This window comes from Eptatretus burgeri, chromosome 2, assembly GCF_056783735.1.
Source record: "Eptatretus burgeri isolate ZD-2024b chromosome 2, Ebu_testis_v1, whole genome shotgun sequence".
NCBI lineage: Eukaryota > Metazoa > Chordata > Myxini > Myxiniformes > Myxinidae > Eptatretus > Eptatretus burgeri.
Window position 1 is genome coordinate 160404576 of NC_140962.1, and position 17403 is coordinate 160421978.

The following is a 17403-nucleotide window of genomic DNA, read 5'->3' on the forward strand; positions in this document are numbered from 1 at the left end:
AACAGTGCCTTCAGAGTGTATTCACTCCCCTTGACTTTTGTCACATTTTGTTGTGTTACAGAGTGAATTAAAAATGGATTAAATTTAATTTTTTTGTCACAGAGTGACACAAAATACCCCATTGTGACAAAGTGAAAGTGAAAACATGTTTTGAGAAATTTGTTTAAATTAATTAAAAATAAAAATGAAAAGCTGAAATATCTTGCATCAATAAGTATTCAACCCCTTGAGTCAACCTTTGGCAGCGATTACAGCTTCGAGTTTTATTGGGTATGTCTGTATCAGCTTCGCACATTTGGATTTGGGGATTTTATCACATTCTTCCTTGTAGATTTGCTCAAGCTCTGTCAAGTTGGATGGGAAGTGTCGGTGAACAGCAATCGTCAAGTCTTTCCACAGAATCTCAATGGGATTCAAGTCTGGGCTTCGACTGGGCCACTGAAGGATTTGCATGTTCTTGTTCTGAAGCCATTACAGTGTTTGGCTGTATGCTTGGGATCATTGTCCTGTTGGAACGTCAATCTTTGCCACAGTCGAAGGTCTTTTGTGCTCAGAAGTAGGTTCTCCTCAAGGATTTTCCTGTATTTGGCTCCATTCATTGTTCCCTCTATCCTTGCAAGTCTCAGTCCATGCCGCTGAAAAGCATCGCCATGTCATGATGTTGCCACGACCATGCTTCATGGTAGGGATGGTGTTGGATGTGTGATGAGATTTGCTGGGTTTCTGCCAAATGTAGTGCTTTGCATTCAGGCCAAGTTGTTCGATTTTCATCTTATCAGACCACAGAATCTTTTGCCTCCATGCTCTCAGAGCCTTTCACGTGCCTTTTTGCAAACTCCAGGTGTGCTGTCATGTGCCTTTTTCCCAGGAGTGGCTTCGGTCTGGCTACTCTCCCATAAAGCCTAGATTTGTGAAGTGCTGCAGAGACTGTTATCCTTCCAGCAGGTTCTCCCATCTCAGCCAAGGAACTCTGTTGTTCTGTCATAGTGGTCATTTGGGTTCTTGGTCACCTCCCTAACCAAGGTCCTTCTTGCCCGGTTGCTCGTTTTGGTCAGACAGCCAGCTCTAGGAAGAGTGTGGGTAGTTCCATGTTCTTTCCATTTCCGAATGATGGAGCTCATTGTGCTCTTGGGAACTTTCAACACTCCAGATATTGTTTTCTACCCTTCCACAGATCTAAGGCTCCTCACAATTTTCTTTCACAGTATCTTCATGGTGGAGTTTATGCTCTGACATGCACTGTCAACTGTGGGAACTTGTACAGAAAGGTGTGTTTCTTTCTAAATCATGTCCAATCAATTGAATTGGTCAATGGTGGACTCCAATAAAGTTGTAGAAGCATATCAAGGATGATCAAAGGAAATTGGATTCACCTGTGATCAATTTGGAGTGTCACAGCAAAGGGGTTAAATACTTATTTTGACTCAAGGCGTTTCAGCTTTTCATTTTTAATTTGCAAAAATCTAACACAACAAAATATTTAAAAATAATAATAATAAAAAAAAAATCAAGGGGTGTGAATACTTTCTGAAGGCACTATACAGTTTTAACAGGTAAATGTTTGTTCTCCAAATTAAACTTGAATAATTTACAAACCTGATAAGAACTTCCCCCAAATGACCGGCCAAAGCTCCATCGATGAATTCCTCTGTATTTGCAAGCTGGAAAAGAAAAAAGGAAAGAAAACTCCATAAACTAGCTGTGCTCAGCAAGTGCACTCACACAGTGCAGAAACGGTTGTTCATCGATCAATCTCAAAAGTGTTCCACCGCACCAAAGTCTTATTAGGAGGCACATTGCAATAATAGTCTGAAGAATGTCGGCCAGAGTCAGCATATAAGAAAAAAACAGAAGCAGAGTGAGAATGCACCGCGAGAGGAGATTCACCTTGGCCCATTTAGGATGGTCCCTGCCCATTCTAAACAGCACCCTGGCCTTCAGAAACCAAGCCCTGTGCCTGAAAATATGGAGAATATCCAGAATAAAAAGTTTATTTATTTCAAAACTGCCTGGGCCCCCAGGCAAAAACAGCATACCTTTCCTAGAGTAGTAATTCTCTGAAGACTACTGTTATTATGCATACCGGAATCTTGAGTACAGCAGTGCCCCTCGTATACGCCTGCCACCACGTGGCCGAGATTTCCCACTGCTTTGTGCTCTGAATTATTGCTCGTATACTTATTATTTTGGAGCATGAACAAAACCTGCACGTCATGGTAATTAAATTTGCATTGTTTACAGGTTTGTTTTTCCAACATAATAGACAAAATAATTAATTTTTTGAAAAATTAACGACAATATGCTAAGTATCGTTTAATAACATGAATTACGTTACGTTTCACCTGGCCTTCCAAATTCTCATGTGTGCATGTATGAGGCTGGGCCGTTCAATCTCTCCTTTCTTGTTATGTACCTTGTTTACTTGGTACCAATGACAACAATTTAAGCTGTAGATAAAAATAAATAAATCAAAACCGAGATTAAAAATAAAATAAAATGAAATAATAACCTAGGTGATGACGATGATGATGATTATGAAAAATTGCTTAAATTTCACGCACACGTAAAGTACGTCACTAATAAAGGTACTTATTTTTGGTGAAAAGTCACAAAACTCTCGCATTATTACGTCATCGCAGCAACAAGGCTCATTTGTGAATGAATGAGAAAGTAAAAAAAAAAAAAACTGAACTGAACTGTTTAAGCAGAGCTGTCAAAGAAGACTGAAGATAAGGTTCACCTGGAAATTGTCAAGACCGAGTGAACTGGCGTCAGCGTCAGAAAAAAAAAAAAAAAAAAAAAAAAAACTCACTGGAAACTATATCAAGACGAAAATAACACAATCATAACAGAACATGAATCAAACTAAAATGGCAAAAACTAGAGCATTCATAAAACACGATAACAGATCAAGTATATAATTCAGTATAAATAAAATAAAGATTGTCAAAGTCATGTAAATAAATAAATTCTGGGTTTTACAGCCATCGACGCAGTGTTTATTACACCACCCTATCTAACATATTACATGAGTTCTTCGTGCCTGTTGTATGTGGCCTTTATAACATCCTTAAAAACAGCAAGTTCCCCATTTGGAATGATTTTCAATTTTGTTTGACTGCCAGACAGGCAGACAGTAAAAAGATTATCTCACCTCTCTCTGCTCATACGCGATTGGGACAAATTCAAAGCCAAAGCATGGTAAATCTGTTCAACGGCAGGTTTGTTTTCCGGTCCATGTTCTGATTTATGTCCAACAAAAACAAACAAAAATTGTTCGGCGATCATAAACTGATGATTTAGACAGACAAACATGAAACAATAACTTGACCTTGTTTGTCGCTTTGTGTGTGCGTGGCAATCATGTAATCATTTAACAGACTGGTAAGGTAAGGCATTGGACTTTTTTAATGGCATTCAGTTCTGCATTTGATGTCAGAATATATCACTAAATGCAGGTGTCTGCGTGATTGTTCTTCAGGTAACCAACCTGGAAATCTACGATGCAAAGTTATTAAATGTGTAAACAGGTTGAACTTTTCCAGTAAGTTGAATATAAAGAATTGCCTGTCATGTAGAACTATCTTGAGAATTTTGTATGGAAGACACAAACAAGTTGGAATGTGGATTTGAGAAGGTGTCCAGATGTATTCACGAAGCTCTGGTCGCTTCAAGATAATATATCTTCCCAGTTTTGGGAGAAGCAGACTGACTCTTAACCTACATAAGATGGAAACTTGTTTTAATGGCCACTGGAGTTGGCGTTTGACATCATTCAGCATTCTGTGCGATTAATATGTCTGGGTTTGAGGATGTGTTCCAACCATTTAAGCAGGAGCTGTCAAAGAAGACTGAAGATAAGGTTCACCTGGAAATTGTCAAGACCGGGCGAACTGGCATCAGCGTCAGAAAATTATTTAAAAAAAAAAACTGTCTCACTGGAAACTATATAAAGACGAAGATTCTCCGGTTATGTTGAGAGATCTGGAACTTGTATGTATTGTCCAGGATCTCCTGTGCTGGCACATATAATGTTTGTTTGTTCAATAAATGTTTTAAAATTGTACTGACGTTCTGCATCTGTATCTAAATCATTACCAATTACACACTTCATGGTTTAACCTGCTGACTTTCCTGTAACTGAACTTTGTTAAGTTAGATCTGCAATGGAGGGAGCTGGCAGCAAGTGAAAGACACCCACATGACCTCACACTTGGTATGGTTAAGTTGCACGATGGAATATGTACACAATTGTTGAAACTCCATGAAGACGAAATGGAGGGTACATGGAGAATGTATTTGATAATGACTGAAAACATACGTATTTCAATCCGATGTCCGATGATTGAAGAGCATCCTTATTTGTATTCATCCGTGCAATTTTAATCTGTCCTTGGTGCCCAATAACTTTGTGACATGTTGACCTTGATGCATAGGCAAGTGCTCCTCAATAATTAAGTCATTTTAAATTGGTGTTCATTTGTTTTTTTTTCACTATCATTTTAAAAATTGGACTCAAAGGAAAACCGTTATTTGAGACAAATGGAGTTCACCTAAAGCAGAAACTCTCGACTGGAAAAGGCCAATACACACAATTGTGGTGACAAGCAGAGTACCTGCCCTTCAGGCAATCTTGTTCCAAGCATGCAACATCTTCTGACGCATACCTTTATTTGGGCGGTGTATAGGCAACTGACAGCTCTGCAGAGGGGGAAAAAACCCCCCAAAAACTGGGGTTACGTGCAACAACCAAAAGCATAAAAAATAAAAAAAATAAAAACACCCCAGTACATTAATTGGGGTCTTGCTGATCCTCTGGAGCAAGTCTGCATGCAATTGGCCCAGAAGTGCAGGAGAAGTAGTGCAATAAACACACAAACACCGGTCCATGAATTATAGTAAGGAGAAGGATGTAATCCAGGAATAATCACAGCTCCACAGTAGGACGGACAAAAACTGGCTTTGAAGGCACTGCGCGTTCACCATTACTTCACTTACCTTTCCTAAAGGTCACCCAAATGAGCCGAAACGACGGCAAACTCACACGGAAAGCTTATGGCCAAAACATGCTTTCTTACCTTTTAGAGGATTTATTTTTACCCCGTGGGGTTTTCCACCTCACGGGGTCTAAGCGCCGCTTGCGTTCTCTCTTTTCTTGTGTGCAGTTCATTTGAACGTCTATTTCTCCATTATTTGTGAACAGAATTCGATGAAAATTGACAGGCATATACTAGACACATGCGCAGGTATTAACTGAGCCCAAAGTGTGATTCCGGCCCTTCGGGCCGAGAAACGTCCCTTTCGGCCCATTTTCTTGGAATTGTTATTTCTCGGTTATTAGTGGACGGAACTGAACCAAACTTGACAGGTATGTTCTATAGACCATTCCGCAGGCATTAACCAAGTCCAAAGTGCGATTCCGGCCCTTTGGGCCGAGAAAAGGCCCATTCTGGCAATTTTCTTTAAAAATAAAAATTAAAAATTAAATGCGCTGGGCAAAATTAAGTCACAAATGATGATATGAAACTGGCCTCACTCTTATGAGGTGTTCTGGTTTCTTTTTCTGATGTGATGAAAATCTTATCAAATTTCAAAACTATCTGTCATCCGTGCTCTCGCTCACCCAAGAGTTGTACAAATGAACTCCCACGGGTGGTTCGCAATTCGAACTTATGTTGAAAAGCACAAGGAAGAGGATTGACAAGACGCTATGATAAACAGAACAAAGCGAATTCACAAAGAGGAGAATGGGAATACGCAAATTTACACGAGGCTCTCCTGGTGGACTCTGTGGTGGCCTCCAGTTCCCTCGTGGACTCTGCTCTGCGTTTTACACGAGCATCTCCTCTCTCTCTCTCCACTAAACCTCTCTTGTGGACTTCACAGGTCGACTCCAATCCTACTCCCCGTGGACCAAGTTCTCTCACGAGGCTCTCCTTGCCCTCTTCTTGTGGTCACGCACTCCCGTTCTCTCCTTCCTCCTGAAAGGACTCTCCCTCCTGGGTACTGCCCACTGGAGAGGCCCCAATAAAAATAAACGTACATCTTTTCCTCCAGGCTCCACAGCCCACTGTGCCACCATGGCTGGCACACACTGGCCAGAGAGATCATAAATGGTTTCATATAGCACATGCTCAGAAGCACACGCAAAGAGGTTTTTCATATACAAAACATAATTAATCTATATACCCTGTCTATAAATTACACACGCTGCGTCAACGTCACGTGTTACAAATGACTTGCTCTGACAGAATCCGGTTACATGGAAATCTAACCTACGCTAAACACACGGACCATACTACACTTACCACCATCCACCAACGGATGCCCCACCTCCTTCCACAGAACAATACCTTTGAGGTGTGAAAAGTGAAAAGGTTATTGCACCGTACCTGCATGTTCATATAACTATCCACAGACACGAGGTAGCCCTTGTACTCCATTCCCCATTTCAACTTCACCATGACGGGCTTGCCCGTCAGGCCATTCAGAAATGGCTTCGGGTTCATCGGTAGCGTCTGCACATGGGAAAAGTTCAGAGTGAGGGGTTAAAAAATGTATGGGGGCGGGGGGCATCTCTATGATGATAGATTTAGGAGTAGTTTAGAACTTGTTTAACCAAGATACTAAATGCAATCATCATAATCAATACACCACAGTCTTGACAGAGTATCGATGCTGCTGAAACAGTCTCCTGAGAAGGTTATCAGGGCTCATCATCAACGGCAATCCAACGGCCTGGGGCAAATAAAGGTAATAAACATCACCCCAAAACTGCCCCGAAAGGGTGAATCAAATACCTTCTTAAAGTCTATATATACTCTGTCCACTGCCTTTCCACTCAATCAGACACTGCCTCAAATAACTCTAAAAGGTTTGTTAAACAGGAACTACCTTTGGTAAACCAATGCTGACTACCTTCAATTAGTTTGTATTTATTTACCTTGTTCATCATCTGGTCCTTAATGTCTCCAACACCTTCCCCACAACTGAAATCAAACTAACAGGTCGAGAGTTCCCAATTCTTCTCCAGATCCTTTCTTAAACTTTCTTTCTTAAATCTTCCATTTTCTTTCTTAAATCCTCCAGGGAACTATTGAAAATATCCGTTAACATCTTGCTTACCTGTTCAGCCACCTCCATCAACATTCTCGAGAACATATTTAGTCCTCCAGTTACTCTCCTTAAACCATGTCTCACTCACTGCAACTATATCGTAGTCCTCGCTATCGACGTTGGCTTCAAGCTCTTCCATCCAATTATTTAAACTTCTGGCATTGGAACAGACTTTTCTTTTCTTTTAACTTTTCCCTTCCTGAAAGTCTATTCCTGCCTGTCCTTACTCATCACAATTATAATCATCAGTTCTTCCCTGAATACCTTCTCCATCCTCCACTGACCTAAAAAAATATCCTGAATTCCTTCCTCAATTCCCACCATAAATCTTGCTGCCCACTTTCTATTTAACTTACGGCCATCATTCCAGAAACTCCCTTTGTCCCCAAAATGATTCCCACTACTTCCAAAATGTAAAACCTTCCTCCTGACACCATTCTTCCAGCCATTGGTTGATGTCTATCGCTCTGCTCATAATTTCTATATCGTTTCCTAATCATGGAAGGATCCCAGAAAACATGACATCACAACCCTTTGCTTTCAGCCACTTACCCAATATCCTGTATCTATTTAACAAAACCTCTGAGTAAACTTTCCCGACATCATTCTCACCCAAGTGTACCACAACCAACTTCTTCCTGCCATCACCCGATACAACATCGTTTACCCTTCCTTCAATGTCCCAAACACCTGCTCCTTCAAAACTACACAGAATTCTATGTCGACGATCCTTCCTGCAGAATGAAGAATCTACATATTTAATTATCTCATCCATCACTCACAAAAACTGTCTCCCATTTGTCATGTCTACCAATGTCCATTGCTGCACCTCCACCACTGCCTGCACCCACTGCGCCTCTGCCCGCACCCGCTGCACAACCACTGCGTTCCGCCACCGCCCGCCCCCGCCGCCACGCAGTCGCCACCGCCCGCCCCCCGCCACGCAGTCGCCACCGCCCGCCCCCCCGCCACGCAGTCGCCACCGCCCGGCCGCCCGCCACGCAGTCGCCAGCGCCCGCCCCCGCCACGCAGTCGCCACCGCCCGCCCCCGCCATGCAGTCGCCACCGCCCGCCCCCGCCACGCAGTCTCCACCGCCCGCCCCCGCCACGCAGTCGCCACCGCCCGCCCCCGCCACGCAGTCGCCACCGCCCGCCCCCCGCCACGCAGTCGCCACCGCCCGCCCCCCGCCACGCAGTCGCCACCGCCCGCCCCCGCCACCGCCCGCCCCCGCCACGCAGTCGCCACCGCCCGCCCCCGCCACGCAGTCGCCACCGCCCGCCCCGCCACTGCCCGCCCCTGCCACGCAGTCGCCACGCCCCCGCCACGCAGTCGCCACCACCACCCCACCGCCACGCAGTCGCCACCGCCCGCCCCCCGCCACTGCCCGCCCCCTGCCACGCAGTCACCACGCCCCCCCCGCCACGCAGTCGCCACCACCACCCCACCGCCATGCAGTCGCCACTGCCCGCCACCGCCACAGCAATACGAGTCCCACACATTGTGGGGTGGGGGGGCAGTACTAGTGCCACAGGGTGGGGGGCAGAACGAGTCCCACGCATTGTGGGGTGGGGGCAGTACGAGTCCAACGTATTGTGGGGTGGGGGCAGCACGAGTCCAATGTATTGTGGGGTTGGGGGCAGTACGAGTCCCACGTATTGTGGGGTGGGGGGGCAGCACGAGTCCAATGTATTGTGGGGTTGGGGGCAGTACGAGTCCCACGTATTGTGGGGTGGGGGGGAGGACGACGCCCACGTATTGTGCGGTGGGGGGGCGAAAAAGGACGAGACCCACGTATTGTGGTGTGGGGTGGAAGGGGCAGTGTGAGTCCCACGTATTTTGGTGTGGGGTGGGAGGGGCAGTGCGAGTCCCATGTATTGTGGTGTGGGGGGTGGAGGGGAGGCGGTACGAGTCCCACGTATTGTGGTGTGGGGGGTGGGGAGGAGGCAGTATGAGTCCCACGTATTGTGGTGTGGGGGTGGGGGGCAGTGCGAGTCCCACGTATTGTGGTGTGGGGTGGGGGGCAGTGTGAGTCCCACGTATTGTGGCGTGGGGGTGGGGGGCAGTGCGAGTCCCACGTATTGGGGTGTGGGGGTGGGGGCAGTGCAAGTCCCACGTATTGTGGTGTGGGGGTGGGGGCAGTGCGAGTCCCACGTATTGCGGTGTGGGGGGCAGTGCGAGACCCACGTATTGCGGTGTGGGGGGCAGTGCGAGTCCCACGTATTGCGGTGTGGGGGGGCAGTGCGAGTCCCACGTATTGCGGTGTGGGGGGCAGTGCGAGTCCCAGGTATTGCGGTGTGGGGGGCAGTGCGAGTCCCACGTATTGCGGTGTGGCGGGGGCAGTGCGAGTCCCACGTATTGTGGTGTGGGGGTGGGGGGCAGTGCGAGTCCCACGTATTGCGGTGTGGGGGGCAGTGCGAGTCCCTCGTATAGGGGTGTGGGGGGGGCAGTGCGAGTCCCACGTATTGCAGTGTGGGGGGGCAGTGCGAGTCCCAGGTATTGCGGTGTGGGGGGGCAGTGCGAGTCCCACGTATTGTGGTGTGGGGGGGGGCAGTGCGAGTCCCACGTATTGTGGTGTGGGGGGGCAGTGCGAGTCCCACGTATTGCGGTGTGGGGGGGCAGTGCGAGACCCACGTATTGCGGTGTGGGGGGGCAGTGCGAGTCCCACGTATTGCGATGTGAGGAGCAGTGCGAGTCTCATGTATTGTGGTGTGGGGGGCAGTGCGAGTCCCATGTGGTGTGGGGGCAGTGCGAGTCCCACGTATTGTGGTGTGAGTGGGGGTGAAAGGGGTGAATAAGATGACGTGTTGGTGTTCACAAGGTACTTTAAGCTAAAATCCGATTATGTTCACACTCCACACGGGAATAGTTTGAACTAGTCGAGGCGTAAACAAGAAGGCCCGACTCGGCGAAACGCCGCTTTGCGAGAGCACATCATGTGCGGGAGTGAGACTGGACCGGGAGACAAAGTGTTTGAGACAAAATACCGTCATGTTTGAGGATCCAAGAGCTTCAACTCCACAGGAAAGTTTCGAATAACCAGCGATGTGCGGCACGAGCCGAAACAGGTTGGATCACGTGGTCGTGGAAGCGCCCAATGAGCCGCGAGATGCCGTTTCACGTGTTCTGTGAGGATTTGATTTCCGCTCATCGCGAGCGCTCCTTTCTTCTTTTCTTTTGTCTTACAGTATTATAAATCATGAGAAAGCGGTGTAATCAGTGTAATTGCTGTTTGGATGTTACTAGCAAACAATATTTCTGTATTTTTAGAATCTTACGTGATAGGCGGTGTATTGTCATGACCAGTGTTGAGAGAAATATGAATTTAATTGTTTAATCATTCATTTAATTTTGGTGAAGTGTTTATCATTCGTGTGCAGTTGCAGTATTTATCGTCATTGTTTGTGGTTTTTTTTTTTACGGAGTTTTAATTCTCACAGGAGTCACGTGACGGGGGTACTTCCTGCATTGAGGGAGCGCGCGAGCTTCTCCGGATCACGCGCTGAGGGAGAGCGCGAGGCGATCGTTTGAAGAACAGGATTGGTCGGTCACGATGGGAGTCACGTGGTGAGAACAGGTTAAAATAGTTCCCGAGAGTCGGTTCTTGAACCCCACATCCTGCACAGTTACCATGATGGATCGTGGTCACGTGACATTTTAGATTATTACCTCCGCCACCAAAGGTGAAGGAGGTGATGTTTTCACCCATTTCTCTCTCTCTGTTTGTTTGTATACAGGTTATCTCAAATAATTGTGGACGGATTCGGATGAAACTTGGTGGACATGTTGGGTGTGTGACGAGGAAGAATTGATTCAGTTTTGGTGAAGATCCGACTCCAGATCTGGATAGGAGAGTCATTTAATTTTTCTACCTGGTGTTGGCTTCGTGGTTAGGGTGGTGGCTTGGGACCCTTGGGTCCTGAGTTCAAATCCTGCTTGGCGATTGAATTAATACCTGGTGGGGTTGACTCAGCTCGTCATCCTTCCGAGGTCGGCAAAATGAGTTCCAGCTTGCTGGGATGATCGAGCCATTCGAGTATCCTGCGTCGGAGTGGCGACCCGTCCAAGATTGTGCCCAATCGCCCAGGAAACTGCTTCAGCAGCACAAATGCTCTGCACAGAGTATGCTCCCAATGGATTTGGATTTTTTGGAGGGGGAGGGGGGAGGGTTTGGGTTTTTTGTGGGAGGAGGGGAAAAGGATTGAGCTGAGGGTTCAGGAGCAACAACTGGAACAAGGAAGTGAAAAACGAGGCTGAGGGCAATGACACCCCACTATCACATGTAGTCCCAACTGCAGATGAACCTAACTATTCAACACAGCAGGACACAGTTTGGGGCAGAAAAGGTGACGAAAAACACGAATAACAAAACAGGAACAAAAACTAAATGGCTCAACGCAATGTAAATGGTCCGAGTAACTTGGCTTAGAAGAACTGGCAGTGAGCGCTCTGACGAGCCGCTCTCGTGTGCCGATCCCCAAACCAGAAGTCCTATTTTTTTTCTCTCCAAAGAGCCTCATTGAGATTTTGAAAACCATTCCCGGGAATATTACCACAAACTAACTATAATTGTAGGCAGTCCGGGGTTCAGTGACTATCCTGAAAAGAGCCCTCAGAACAAAACTCCGAGAACAACTTGAGTCCTGTGAGGACTCCATTCCACCTCCTCAAACCCGCAAATGGAGATAACCAACCAAACACAAACACAAACACACACTCACATACATTTAATTGCACAACATCGGCTATTCCTAAGGTATAATATAATTTAAAGGATTGCTGTAAATGATGTTAATTTCACAACACAGGTGTGGATGAGAGGTGCAGTGACCCCGACATTGCCTCGACGTGTGTGTTTCCTTAGTGTGTGCCAGTGGCCCCCTGACGAGGGAAAGAGTGTCCAGCAGAGCATTGAGCAGCTGCACAAGAGACTCGAGGGCCTCGGAGCCATGAAACAGAGCACGTTTGTCGTGGATTGCGAGAGTTTCCATCATTGTGCTCCCAACAGCGGTACAGTAAGCGCTACTTGGATTTGCTACAAAGTGTTGTAAAAATAGATCTTCAAACCCAAATTGGAAATGTACCATTGTCATTGTGACTAACACATTCGTTTCATGGAATGTCCATCTCCGGGAGAATCTCAGAGGCCAATTGGTGATTCAATGTAGTCTGGCTCTGCTCCGAAGGAGAAAGGAATGCCATCAGTATTCCCAGTTGTGCATGGCTTTAGCCAATAAGTCCAAGTTGTGGACAATCTCTACCATCTTGGGTAGAGAAAACATCAACATCGAGTTTACATAATCGATATTACAATATGCAAAGGGCTCGACTTTGGGCATCAGTCTCCTTCAATGCACTGTTCTCCACCATAATACATATATATATACAGTACCAGTTAAAAGTTTGGACACACCTACTCATTCAAGGGTTTTTTTTTTTTTACTATTTTCTACATTATAGAATAACAGTAGAATAACATGCAACCGATGCCAAAATCTTCAGAATTCATTGCCCAATCTTGTGATGGGCGACATGACACAATTACGTCATTTCGCTTGTTTTTAAAAGAAAATGTCCCAAATCCTGGCATTATAATCAGTACCAAAATATATGTTTGTGGGAGATGCCAATGATTATTTATTTGTTTGTTATTCGCATAACTTAAAAAGTATTAAACTGAATTGCATGAAATTTGGTGGGATGATTGGTTATTAGCCAAGGACCATTTGATTAGATTTTGGGAGCAATTGGGTCAAAGGTCAAGGTCATGAAAAGGTCAAAATCGTCTTTTTCCCCTTTCGCGGTCAATTTTTATCCAATTTGCATGAAACTAATGCCAAAATGTTCAGAATTTAATGCCCAATCTTGTGATATGCAACTTGACACAATGACGTAATTGCCCTTACTCGCGGTTGGGGGTCAAAGGTCAGGGGGGTCACGACCTTGCAGATGTGCGTATTTTTATCATAACGCAGTCAATTCTTATCCGATTCGTATGAAATCAGCACCAAAATGCTCCTTGTTCTGTTCCCCACACTCTTATGCCAAGAACAAAACAGTAGCGGCGGCGAAGGTATATGCTCTCTACGAGTGCCCATTCTAGTTCAATCAGCGATGGCAGGTATTTACAATAGCAGTCATGAGATCGACAGATGTCACAATGAAAAGGCACAAGAGAACAGTAATTATTATTAATGCTTACGGAGCCCACTTACACGATCATAACCTAGTCTGCGCACAGGATATGGCCATCAATCATTCCTGAGAAAGGTAGAGAGGAAGAAGAGAATAGATAGAGTGTATAGCAGAATAGAGTGTATAGCAGAGTGTTGGTACTGCTCCACCTCACCTCACACAGATGTGTGTAAGCTCCTACCATGTGCAGCATGCAAGCTTGTATAACGTGAAAACTCGTACTGCATGCAAGCTCCTACTGCGTGCAGACTTGTGCAATGTGCAAGCTTCCCCTTGTTGGCTCTTGTGGTCAGAACAGGCAGACTGAGCACAGGCTTGGCCAAAGGACTCGTAAGGAAAGCTTGATGGACGAGAGCGAGACGAATCAAAAGTCACAGCAAATAAAAACGTGTCAAGAGTAGAAGCGTTCGGCAGATCGAGACGCTCAGCGGTCCACATGAAAAGAAAGGCTGCTTGAATGTCTTTTGTTCAAGGTCTTCCATGGAGGTTAAAACCATTGGGTCTAAAAATCAACTTGATTCACTTGTTTGCACATCCGCTCTTGCTACGTTGGTCAAAACTATCTGTCCTTAACAGAGGTTTAGCTGTTCTCCTTCCACATCCTCGTGATCCACTCTGTTTCTAAATCCTCTCACTGTGGAGATCAAGACTAACCTGAGCTTGTTTTCTGTGAAACTCACACGCTGTTCGTTGAATGCACGTGCATGATGGCATCAGTGCCCGTGATAATTCTTTCGCTCTTAATGTGTTGTTTTGCAAGTAAACAAAAGAACAAAGACACCATTGCAGGGCTAATACTTGCCTCCATTGTGTCCAAATGTGTTTGTTTTTTGTATACCTTGTCGAGGCTCGTATGAGAGCTAACACACAACGCACATCAAGGTGGGGCATGATACAGGAGGGGAGGGAGTGGGAAGGACAAAACAGTGGGGAACAGAGACATTAGGATATCTGTGGAAGGGAGAGGGATGGGACGGAGAACATGGGGAAGAGAAGATGGACTTGACAGGGACTTTCAGGAAGGAAAGCAGGGGAATTGAAGGAAGTGGGCTTGGGTGGATTATCAGGGGGTAGAAAAGATCGAGGATTTGGATGGGGGATGATAGGTGGTGGTGAACAGCTGTTTTGAAAGCCTGGAGGGAAGAATGGGAAAGAATAGAGTGAGGGAGTTTATTCCAAAGGTGGGGAAAAAAGAGGAATGAAAGAGTGAAGGTGAGCAGTGATTCGTGATTTTGGTAGTTTTACTAGAAGGGGGTTGTTGGCGGACCTTGAGCGCCCTGTGGAAATGTGGTGGGGACAAATCGCAGAGAGAGAGCAGGGGGGAGGGGGGGGCAAGGCTGGAGAGGAGACAGTAGAAGACAGAAAGACCACCGACCAACCTGCGGTGATTGAGTGAGAGGCCCAAAGACTCAGCTTCATTGCGGGAGATACCGATGATCCGAAATGCCCTGGTTTCGACAGCGTGAATCCGAGAAAGGTGGGAGGCAGGAGCACCAGCCGAGAGGGGAGAGCAGTACTCCATCAGACTGCGGACAAAAGCTTTGTAAGTGGTCAGGAGCTCAGGTGGGCCGAGGAAGGACTTTGCATGACGGAGGATTCCCAGTCGGCGACTGGCTTTGGAGGCGAGGTTGGAAATGTGACTTTCCCAGGAAAGGTGATGGTAGATAGTGAGACCCAGAAGCTTGAAAGAAAAGACCTCTTCCAGAGGATTGTTGAGAAAGTGGATGGGGGGGTGGGGGTTTCTAAACAGTCCTTTCGTAGAGACATAGTGAGAGTGAGAGATTTGTCAGGATTGAAAGACATGTTCCATATGTTGGACCAGTTTGTGATTTTATCCAGATCTGCAGTGAGCGAAGAAGTGATCTGCAGTGAGCCGGTCTGAGGGATGACAGATGGTACGGCAGAGGGTGGAGTCATCAGCAAAGAGATATAGAGGATTTTCCAGAGAGTCAGAGAGATCATTGATGAAAACCAGAAAAAGAACAGGGCCCAGAACGCTACCTTGAGGAACTCCAGCCTGGACAGGAAGAGGGGATAAAAGAACTCCATTTAGGGCCACATGTTTACTGTGACAGGAGAGGAAGTCTGCGAGCCATTAGTGGAGATGGCCTTGGATACCATGGGAAGAGAGTTTGGTGAGTAGGGCAGGGTGCCGGACTGTGACAAAAGCACGTGATATGTCCAGGGATACGGCTCGGATTTCCTGTCTGGCATTGAGGACCTCCATCCTTTGTTGGGAGAGCAGAAGCAGCATATCCAGGGTAGAGTGACCTGGTCTGAAACCAAATTGATGATCGGAAATCAAGCCATTGGAGAAGAGGAAGGATTTGATGTCTGAAGCGATGATGGATTCCATAACCTTGCTGATGATTGGGAGAAGGCTGATTGGTCTGTAGTTGCAGGGATCTGTTTTTGCACCTTTTTTATGCAGGGCAGTAATGTTTGCAGATTTCCAAGCAGATGGCAGATGACCTTGGGCAAATGAGAGGGTAAATATAACAGAGAGAGGGTGAGCAAGAGCAGAAGAGCAGTCTTTGAGGACACGTGGGCTGATGCTGTCTGGACCGGTTGCAGAATCTGAGTCGAGGTTTGAAAGCAAGCTCAACACCTTGTTAGGAGAAAAGGACACAGAATCCAGGGACAGTTGGGTGTGACTGGGTAAGGTTGGTAGAGAAAGTGATGGGTTTTGGACACAAGATTTAGCTGCTCGAAACACCGAGTTTAGGCATTCAGCTTTTTCACGTGCGGTATCAGCAGTGCGGCCATTTGTGGTAAGGGAGGGGATGGAGGGGGAACATACACCAGAAACAGATTTGATTAAACACCACCAGCATTTTGAGGAGGGAGAGAGGTTTGAGAGTTCAGACTTGAGATGAGAAAGATATTGTTTTCTGGCTCTCCTGAGGGTAGATACACACTTGTTCTGAGCTTTGTGGAAGGAACTGAGATTGCCCTCAGTTGGGTTTGCTTTCCATGAGGTAAAGGCAAGTTGTTTCAGGACAACTGCCTCGCCACAAGCTTCAGTAAACCAAGGGCGGGAGGAAGGGTGGGACAACTGAAGACGAGAGGGGATAAATCTGTGCATGAGGGAGAGCACGTTTCTTTGAAAGAATTCCCAGGATGAGTTGATGTTGGGGAAAGTAGTGATGGGAGACCAGTCTAGAAGTAGGATGGCTGCTTGGAGACCCTGCCAGTCGGCTTGAGTGAAATGCCAGACTCGACGCCGGTGAGGTGGTTCTCTGATAATAGCCAGAGAGATGTCCACTTTGACAAGGACGTCGTCAGAAGAACTGATTGGAGCGGAGGAAGAGCAGCAGATATTTTCAGGGAAATTTGTCAAAATCAGATCCAGAAGAGATGGCGTACCGTTGGTTGAGATCCGGGTCGGGAAGTTCATCGATTGAGTAGTCCCAGTGAGTCACAGAAGTCTTTTGCTGAAGTGCCATGACAGGTGAGAGAGGTACCCACACCCATCAAAATGGCATGATGACAATTGAAATCACCACACATGATGGAGAGAGTTCAGATGAGAGGAGAGAAGTTGGTCCATGTTTTCGGAAAGTGAGGTGTAGATGGAGTCATCACTGTTTGGTGGACAGTACAGTACACATATAAACATGAGGTGCGAGTGAAGCCGTAGCCAGAGGTATTCCTGGGGGTGTGGGGGAGTGAGGGCAGTGCATGGAGAGTGAGGAATAGAGTCTTTGATGAAGAGAGCAACTCCTCCAACAGGACGAAGCTCAGGTCCGTTATGCCCGAGGAGCGAGTAACCAGGTAGAGATACTGGGGAGTCAGAGACGTCTTGGGGGAGGAAAGTTTCTGTTAGATTATGTTTGATTTGTCAGTCGCAACCTGGATGGAAAGATCTGTCAGGCTTGATTGAAGGCCCCGGATATTTGAGGTGCAAACTGTTGATGAAGAGGGAGGGTCAAGGCTTTGGTTGTAGGAGGGGGAGGGTAGGACAAGGGAGGAGGGGGGAGATCAGGAGAGTTGTTGAAAGAGTGTTGGAGATTGCAGAATCGCTTGGGGAGGGGGCCAGATGAGGAGAAGAAAAGGCTCCAGTTTGTGGTACAGTGGAGAGTAATAAGAGAGGG

General features: G+C 46.5%; 2 protein-coding genes across 7 annotated transcripts in view; one reads left to right on the forward strand and one right to left on the reverse strand.

Annotated features, from left to right (window-relative positions):
• The window catches only part of SNRPF (small nuclear ribonucleoprotein polypeptide F), a 54095-nt gene extending 43833 nt beyond the window's left edge, over window positions 1–10262 (reverse strand). Inside the window, exons 1-3 of the mRNA XM_085871890.1 lie at window positions 10102–10262; window positions 6393–6518; window positions 1597–1661 (exon numbers count right to left, since the gene is read on the reverse strand). Of these exons, the coding sequence (XP_085728016.1) occupies window positions 1597–1661; window positions 6393–6518; window positions 10102–10107 (197 nt within the window). The 5' untranslated portion in view covers window positions 10108–10262. The remainder of the gene's footprint in view (window positions 1–1596; window positions 1662–6392; window positions 6519–10101) is intronic.
• Window positions 10263–10526: 264 nt separating this feature from the next.
• MED20 (mediator complex subunit 20) overlaps window positions 10527–17403 on the forward strand; it is a 28279-nt gene continuing 21402 nt past the window's right edge. For 2 of the 6 annotated variants that reach the window (XM_085871889.1, XM_085871886.1), the window contains exons 1-2: window positions 10527–10681; window positions 11979–12124. In XM_085871889.1, coding sequence (XP_085728015.1) covers window positions 10668–10681; window positions 11979–12124 — 160 coding nt within the window. In that variant the 5' untranslated portion in view covers window positions 10527–10667. Of the gene's footprint in view, window positions 10807–10956; window positions 11237–11978; window positions 12125–17403 lie in introns of those variants that run through there. The other 4 variants (XM_085871884.1, XM_085871887.1, XM_085871888.1 and 1 more) reach the window with 4 other exon arrangements.